Raw genomic sequence first — 9,616 nt, 5'->3', positions numbered from 1 at the left:
AAACAGAGAAATGCTAAGCAATATTGTGTCTTTCGGCTTTTCCCGGTTAGGGGTCGCCACAGCGGAACTCTGGTCCGCTAATGATTGGCAGTAGATTTTTACATGCCGAGTTGCCAGCCCTGACGCACAACCTTCAACTAAGGTATACCCATTCACGCATGTCTCCACACAGAAGATGCTCTAGCTGAGAATCGAACAGGACATCTTACTGTGAGGCAACAACGCTACCGCAGCACCACCACCGCAGTTCAGAAATGCTAAGCAATGTTTGTAAGAAATCCTAAAACAAATCTTGCCCACAGAAGTAAGAATACCAATAAATGCCAGCTGCAACTGAAATGCAAAAGTACAGCACTGTATCACTGTAACAAAACATCTAATAACAGTTACATAATGCAAAATGAAAAGAGGCCTGAAAAACAAACAGTACACAGCACACTCTAGCCCAGCAAAATAAACTGAAAACTACCTTCAATAACATTTTTACTTGGAGGTATCTATAAAGAAAAACTCAGATGCCGTGAGCAACTAGTAAGTTAAAAATGGTACATTTTTCAGAAGTGAAACAGTACAAGATGCACATTACATGTTAATATAAATTTATATTCTCACCTACTTACCTGCCTTTTAGCTTTTTCCATCTTTCTCATGAAACGATAAAAACACAGTTTAATTGACAAGCCCACTTCTGAATAACAATTCTTCAAAACCATGCAGAACCAAGTAGGAATTCAAAATACAACCTGGAAATTACATTAGGTGAAGAGTGGAATACAAATATAAAAGGCAAACAAATCCAGAGCTGTACCGAGCCTTTACTTCTAGATTCGATCTGGTGAAAGAAGCAATGTTTCACACACTTCCTGTACATCACAATCAGAACTAATAAAAATAACTGGATTTTTCCAGCATTAACTCAAGGTTATGTTTGAGTGTCTCAACGAAATATATTCTGCAACAATGGCATGTACAAATACCAAATGTAGGTTATGTAAACATAGTATTCTGATAACCGTATCATAATAAGCACAATAAATCATATTATGAAACCAATTTTATTAGAAACACATTACTGATTTTAAAATGTGCATTTGAAAAATGCATGGTAAATAAAAAGGTATATATTAATTTTGCATATATATTAATGTGCTATATTTTAAGTGCTGTACATTATACATTTACTTAAAATTACAAAGTTTTCATGAATATATTACTGACCAGTAAAATTAAAATACAACCTTCATAATAAAATGTTGCTAACTTCTGGACATAAATTCTGGAAAGCAGAAGTTTTACATTTTAGATTCCCTATGTAATGAACTTATTATTATCATTATTATTGCTACTGTTTTTGTTTTGGCTTATTTTTGTTACAACAAAATATCAGATCTAATGCATGATAATGGTACCTTTGATTCTCACATTCCTACAAATTAATTTTTTTACCTAAAGTCCTACTCTTGTGTTATGCAGCCTTAATCGACAACAAATACAAAATATCAAGTTGAGCACCATGGTTATACAAAGGCCCAAGTCAATAGAAAAAGAAAACTGCTAGCAAATGCAGTTAACTTGGTTGTATTGATTTGTGCTTCCCTGACCTTGTTTTGTGCTTGCAAACTCTAAACTAAAAATGTATTAGATTTAAATGGTTCTACTAGAAGTCCATTAGCATGAGCTGTGCATGAAACATGACCAACTCATGCTGTCTTCAAAGGTACAAGTTTCCTAACACTGACAAATTTACATTTCAAGCACACACTGAAAAGTGGCTCTCCATCCATGTTTCTGCATTATCATCTTTATATAAACAAGAAGTTAGAAATATAACATTATGAACAATTCCTATGGTGTAATGACACACGTTCATAGTAGTGCACATGTCAGAAGTGCTTGGTAAATTATGTAGCACACGCATAAAGTACACCAACAAAAGATAGCCTGCTGATCATACGTTCATACTAAGCTAACTGCCCTTACGAGCCATTTTAAGCCTAGCCAGTTATCCCTTGTGAGACTCAAACCCTGCACTTTGTGTTTATAAGGCAAACACCTTAACCATTAGGCCACCCACCCAACCCTGTGATGTGATGGGCAGGATGCCTGAATATAACACTGGCAATGTGAGTCTGGCAGATGGCCAGCCAGGAGGGCTGGTAACATGTGGAAAAAGGCCATCTTACATGAGCAGTGGATATTTTAGCAACATTGCATTGAATCATGATAAAGATTTCATCATAACAAATTGTCTAAACAGACTGACTTTTTATGAGTTAAACTTTGGCTGTGTTGCTTGTACCTAGGATCCTAACACATTGCTTCTTAAACTTAAGTCTTTCATCTAAACTTTTATGAGACTATCTAGTTGCTCCACACCTCACATCCATACTAACTCTGTGTTGTTGCAAGCTTCTGTGGGTCTGTCTGTAAGTGTGGTTCTCTAAGTTATGGGAAAATGTTTCCCAAATATTAATACAATCCTAAACTGTAAGCTATTAAAAATGTAAAAGGTTTCAAACCAGTAATACCATAAATGTTTCTACTGTAAAATATACACACAAACACACCTTTTGCTGTCTTAAGTACTAGACAGACCTGCCTGGCCAGAATACACACACAACAGGAGCCACACAGTCAAGACTGCCCTACACTACATTACTGACCAAGGCAGGAAGGAATGTCTGAGAACCCAGATGTTTCAAGTTACCCAATATTATTGTCTGCCTGTTACATTCCTAAGAGAGAAGTGACTAAGCTTTTCTAATACTCCGCCAAAATGTCAGTGCTTGTTCTGTGAAAGAAAAGGTTGCATTAAAATAAAAAAATGTAACACGAGTAGTTTATGAGTCATACAAGGTGTTCATCTTCTCTCTCTCAACGATATTCCAGCTATCACAAAGCAACTTAAACGGACACCTGCTATTACTCTTTTCATGGCAGAAACGCAAAAGAAAGCAACTGAAGGCCACAAAAGAGAGTTTTCTCAAATGGCATCTGAATGTGGGTTTCTTGGTTACAAATTACATAAATTAGACATTAAAGCCACACTATTTTATATAGTGCAATTAATTTGAATTAACATGTGCATTTAAATAAAAATAAGTTTTTCTATATTGTAGGGAAGAGCCTTGATTTGGTGTCCATTAAACATTCAGCATCAATCTTAATGCAACTCTGGCCCTAAAAATGTTTAAGTTTAGTTCCTTCACTTACTAGCAAAGTAGCAGATTATGAACCATTTGTTACAAATGTGCAAATATGAACAAGACCATCTTCCTACAAACTTGCATTTCAGTCTTCTAAAACTATTCTTGGGTGTGCTGCAGCAGGGTTCTACTTCAGAAGTTATTTGAAAAACTTATCAATTGTGTTTGTGTGTCTGTGCTTTTTATCAGTTGTGTTGGTTCTGTTTTTCTTAGATAATGGCAGCTGTGCTGTAGGTCCACATCTAAAACAGAAAAAAGGAAAATAATTAGAAAAATGCAAAGCAGAAAAATCTTCCAAATATTTTATACAAGACCAATATTATTTAACATCTTAATATTGTTAACCCAAAATTTGTTGGTAATCCATTTTTAAATAATTTATTTGTTAGCAGGTATCTCTTAGGCAAATGCAATACACATGGGAAAGATTACATCAGTCAAAACAAACAGCATTTTTTCTCAAAGGCAGAATTAAACTGGAGCATTTATAACAACTAAGGTTAACACTTTTACTTTGAAGGACCTCAGATACAAATTCTGCTTTCTGATTTACTCCTAATTCTAAAAGGAAAAAAATGCACTGTATGCCTTCAAGAGGGTCTTCCAAAGTAGCTCTGGTAAATGCCTTTTTCTGCTTAGCAGCATATGGCTAATATCTCATGATATGTATGATCTAAAATCAAATTCATGAGTAAATAAACAAAAGTTATGCACTTACTATAACACTGGATATTCCTTATTATTAATGTGATTGCAAATCACATTCATGGGTCAAGAAACAAGAAGTTATATACTTACCACAATGCTGGATCTTCATTATCTCTTAATCCATCCACTTTGACTGATGGAACCGCCTCAGGCAGATATGATCTAGCAAGCAGACTTACTCCAAGCACCCCTTCCCTACTCCCATGATGCACTGGTCCCCTCTGAGCTTTCAAAATGAGTTTACTGTCCATAACCTAAGATATGGACTTCAAAAAGGAGGAAATATAGTGACAGTAGGAGGATAGGCTACAGATTAGGTCTACTAAATCTGTCCAGCATTAGAAGAGATATGAGAAAGTACAGTTGTATAAGTAAACTTACCATAACAGTACATGTATGAATGATCACTGCTACAGTAGCCTTACCTGCATGGGTTATAAGGGTAAGGAACAGCTACTGCAACAGTGCTCATTTGAACATTACTGTTATGGTAGGTTTATTTATACAACTGCACTATGTTCCTCATATTAATCAGTTCTGCAACACCTTTATCTATATGGGTAGATTACCCCAGTTTACTATATTTAGCAGGTGGAAGGGAAAGTGTCCAGGAGCCCATGAAGAATGTCCTGGAAAAGCCTGATCTAGACCTAGAGAAAGAACCAAGCTTGTAAGTGCTTTTCTAAACATGTGTACAGTGTGAGAAGACTAGTAGAGATGGGTGAAGGTTGCCAGCCTAGTCAAATAGAATTTATAGATAATTCCATCATTTGTAAATATGAATGTTGAAATACAAGCTTGTCTCCTTAAATGAAAGAATATGCTGTGAAATGTTGAACTTAAAACAATGTAGCAACATTGCCCTCTGCTGTAAAGAAAGCTAAGTCAAGCATTTCTTGTTGGTCCTTTGAAATTAAAATTATTTCATCACTGCCTTTGATGTTTACAATTCGGCTCTGGACGGGCTAGATGAAGGCTTCCTGCCTATTGTTTTAAGGCTAAAGATAATGACCAGAATTTAGATGTGGAATGTCCTTTATTGCTCTAAGTGTACAAGAATGTAAATGCAGTTTCTGTCAGGCTGGGAACACCAGGAAAGTGTGAAATGATGTAATGTTTTATCAGAACTGCAATTTCAATTTTAAACAGAGAGAACCAGAAGGCATTGAGCATTTTTGTCTGGATCATCCAACTCACAGCACTGCCTGCTGTCTTATGCAAGTTATCTTAGACTTGTTTTCTTTTAGAGATAGCTAGAATCTAGAAAGATAAAAGTGTTTTCTGTAATGTCAAAACTGTACTACTGAATTATTTTAAGTATTTCTGTGTAATCTCTGAACTTTTGTCTAGCACTGTGTAGTAGAAAGTATTGTCTTGTGGTCTTAATTATTTATTATTAAATATTTTAAAACATTTCAACTGTCGCTGTTTTGTGTAGAGATAATTTAAGCTCTAGAGTACATTGCATATTTATAGTGATTACTGCACTAAGTCCCTCTAATAAGCTTTGACTGTTTAGTCATACTACCAATTGGGTAATAATATTGCACAGTAATAATTGGACACCCTTTTAAGGGCCTTTGAGTAGCTGATAAGTATTAGTAGGTGGTGGCCAGTGGAACTACCGTATAAGTTTGGGAGAAAGGGCACAGCTGGAGAACCTGTGCCAGCCTTCCCCAGGAGTGTCTGTATGGTTGTATAAACTCTTCTCAAAGTGCATGTGTGTCAGCTACTTGGGCAGGGACACAAAGCACTGATTGGACAGAGAAGGTGCTAGAGGTTTTAGCTTGCCCGCCAGTCTGAGATCTGGATGCTATAACTGTTTCAGTGGGGAGTCCTATTGGGGACCTGGAGAGCAAGGGAGTGACCAGCCCCAGACTGACTGTGATCTCTGTGTGCTCTTAAGGGAAATTGCACTTTTCTGTGTGTATTTGTTATCCTTTCCTCCTATAGGAGATGCCCCTCTCTGGTGTTAGTGGTGAGGATTGAGGCTCCTTGATTGCTGGGCCAGGGTATGGGCATCACAAAGAGGACCAAGTTGTTGCTTCTAGTACAGTTCTACAATCCAACCCTTTCCAAAAGGGCCATAGAAGAAGCCATGGCTCTGGCAGAGTGGGTCTTGACCATGTCTGAAATAGTCCTACTGCTGTGAGAATAACAAAAGGTAACAGCCCGAGAACCATTTAGAAATAGTCTTTGTTTGACACAGGCTGTCCCTTCCTCTTACCTTTATAAGAAATTAACAACTAATCCAAAGATCTGAAAGATTTTGTTCTGTAAAGAGAGTACCACACATTCATACCAGCTGCACATCCTCAGTAAACAGGTGCCTAAAGAGAATTATGACCCATCACCCTGGCAGTCAAATTATGTTGATTGGGGTTGGGATGCATCAAATACCCCTGTTCTTGTGTGACTAGATCCAGTCTGTGAGGAAGCTTGTGGTAATTGCCCCTGGCCATTTCCAAAAGAAGGAAAAACCACTAGTACCTCGGCCAAAAAACATAGACACCATAATGAGCTTGGGAAATCTCTTCTGAATCTTCATAAGTACCCTGGATATCAGTGGAAAGGGTGGAAAAGCTTACAGGAACATTCATGCCCCAGTAAAAGAAAAGGCATCTCTGTCTTCTAGGCTTTACTGCACGGAGCCCTGGAGCAGAATTTTGCCAGCTGATTGTTCATATAGGAGGCAAAGAAATCTACTTAAGGACCCCCCCCCCCAGACGAATCCAATATTGGAAAACTTTCATCTAGTCTCCATTCATGAGGGTTTGCGCCTTTGCCCTGCTTAGTTTGTCTGCAACACAATGTTAATCTGAAGGAGACCTAGATTTAGAGAAATTTGCTGACTCCACATGTGATATCTCTTCTGACAAACCCCAGAACTGGAATTTGAAAATATAATGGGTGTTGGGACAAAAGTTATTTTAGATACCATTGTATCTTTTTAATGTGGAGCCTTGCCAGGGTATCAAGAGAATCAGATGCCATAAGACCCACAATCCTGGGGTATTTTCTCATAGTGACTGAAGTCAGATTGGAAAGTCCTCAAAATAGATCTAAACATAGATCCATTTTTTTTCCTGTGAAAGGAAAGTTCTTTGAACTGAAGTGTCTAACAGACCAACCATAACACAATCCTGTGCGATGGAGTCAAGAAAATACTTTGGACTGTTCTCTTAGAATCCCAGCGTATGTAAGAGATCTCTCGCCCAAGTGACAGATTCCTGGAAGACTGTGTAAAGATAAGCAAGTTGTCTAAATATGGAAAAATGTGGATGCCCTGTAGCCTGCAATGAGCTATAACTGGAACTAGAAACTTTTTGAACATTTCAGGTTTAGTGAATAGCCCAAAGGGTAAAACAGAGAACAGATAGTGTGATCCAGACACACAAAACCTTAAGAAACACTTGAAGTCTTGAAGAAAAGGGATGTGATAAGCATATTTTAAATCTACTGTTACCAAGAAACCCAAATGAGGAAGGAGGGGTTACAGCTTGAGAAGTGACAGCATTTTGAACTTGGTCACGATCACAAAATAGTTTAGGAAATAAATATCCAGACCTGGTCTCCCAGCACTTTTTTTCTTGGCACCAAAAACATCCTTAAATAAAAACTTTTTCCTCAAACAAAGAAAGTGGAACAGATATGGAGCGCTTTTGCAAGGAAGAATGGGCAAATACTGCCAAGACAAGATGTGCCATGCTGACAGACTCCGACCCAAGAAGTCTGAATGCTGTAATTAAATCAAAAGGTGCTTCAACAAAGTATTAGTTTAAGGGTGTGCACACTTATGCAACCAGGTTATTGTACATTTTTTATATTTTTTCCACTAACAGATTTGTTTTTCAGTTGAATTGTACAGAATATAGGTCACATTAAAGGTGGGAAAAGTTTTGAAATGATTTATTGTGTTCTCATTTTTTTATATCACAAAAACCTGGGATTTTAACAGGGGTGTGTACACTTTTTATATCTTCTGTACACTTACTTCAAATGTCTATATTAGAAATGTCTTGATGCTGATGGTTTTCCAGAAATGCACTGATGAAAAGCATCATCACATATGGCATTACCCCTTTTGGTTGTCCTGGTGGATGGGCTTGGTTAAATGTTGGAAAGAAATAGGGGCACATTAAAGACTAACATGGTGAACAGTATATGTGTAGTTCATGGGGTGCTAACAGACAGTAGACCAGTTAAACCTTTTGAACCTGCGCCACTGTCACTGGTAACTTAATTATTTCCCGTAGGCTTAGGATAAATTTGCAGTTTCCTATCAATTCAACTAAGGCAACTTTGAGATCATGAGGGATGTGCTCTGTGTTACAGAAAGCAAAGTTTGTGCCAGAGTTGGGGAATTCTGTGGAACAGTGATCTGTCATACCAACAAGTCATATTTGTGTTGCAATATAGATTCAGATCCCCTGGTCTTGCAATTGTTACAATCTGCCTTGCAGATATAAAGGATAAAATAGGGTTGAGTCATTTATAGATTTGTAAATCAGGTACAGAAGACCACACAGGAGAAACAATTGCTCTGACTTTCTGAAATCTTTTGTTCTATGTAGTTAAAATATAGTTGCCTATGTACATCCAAAAATGAGCATGTACTGTTGTCCTCTGTTAAAAAAGTTGGGAAAATGGTTAAATTAGTCGTTTGATAAATATTTGTTTTAGAGGCTACTTTAGGTGAAAAAGGTAATCCTGTCTCTGTGAAAAATAAGATCAGCAGATTTGGAAGAAAAAGCCTGGAGTTCAGGAACTCATCTTGCAGACGTAATAGCCACCAGAAAAGCAGTTTTCATGATAAAAATTTTAAATCAGATTTAGCTAATGGTTCAAAAGATTTCTGAGTTGACCCTTGCAGCATAACTGTCAAATCCCAGGGGCATCAATGGGTCCTTCACTGGGGGCCTAAACAAGAAAGTACCTTTTACACACGCCTTGCAATTTCAAAGATAGGAGGAAGCATTTTCTAGTGAGGGAAAATTAGATATGGCTGCCAATTGTACTTTGATAGTACTGTCAGACTAGGGAGGAAAACCTAGGCTGTCTAGCTATCAATCAGTAGAATTTTAGAAACCATGTAGTAAACTATAGCTCTAGAGGGTCTATATTACATGAACGAACGATCAAAACATACTCGGCACACTTTGATCAATCATTCATGTACTCGAAACCTAAAAACCCTGAAAAATACAAAATCGAAAGATTTTGTTTGTCCCACACCTTCCCTATACTAACATACAACACACACACACACACACACACAAAACCAATACATACAAACCCCTACACACACACATCATTCAAACACTTAAACATCTACACAAACACACATACTTTTAAAACAAAGTGAGGGGCTGTGCCCCCCCCCCACAACTAAATATACCAACTCCGAGATTGCTGTACATTGGGGAAAGGGCAATTTCCCGGTAATCGCAAAGCGGCTTCTTACACAAGCGATTACCGGGAAATTGCCCTTTCCCCAATATACAGCGATCTCGGAGTTGGTATATTAAAGAAAGCAGCCTCTTACCTAGCCATTCCGAACAGTATAGTGTGTTTACGTCACACGCTACACTCACTAGGAAGGCCGATCAAAACATTTTGGAGCTCCAAATTTCAACATTTGGAGTCTCCGATTACATGAACGTTCGATCAAAGTGTGTTGAGTATGTTGTACTCAACATTTT

At 37.6% G+C, this 9,616-nt stretch overlaps 1 protein-coding gene across 1 annotated transcript in view; it reads right to left on the bottom strand.

Annotated features, from left to right (window-relative positions):
* Nucleotides 1-1,041: 1,041 nt before the first annotated feature.
* The window catches only part of POLK (DNA polymerase kappa), a 1,256,064-nt gene continuing 1,247,489 nt past the window's right edge, over nt 1,042-9,616 (bottom strand). Inside the window, exon 14 of the mRNA XM_044064442.1 lies at nt 1,042-3,448. Coding sequence (XP_043920377.1) covers nt 3,346-3,448 — 103 coding nt within the window. The 3' untranslated portion in view covers nt 1,042-3,345. The remainder of the gene's footprint in view (nt 3,449-9,616) is intronic.

This window comes from Protopterus annectens, chromosome 2.part2, assembly GCF_019279795.1.
Source record: "Protopterus annectens isolate FY-2018-M chromosome 2.part2, PAN1.0, whole genome shotgun sequence".
Classification (NCBI taxonomy): Eukaryota; Metazoa; Chordata; order Ceratodontiformes; family Protopteridae; genus Protopterus; species Protopterus annectens.
This window is presented reverse-complemented; position numbering and strand designations above follow the sequence as displayed.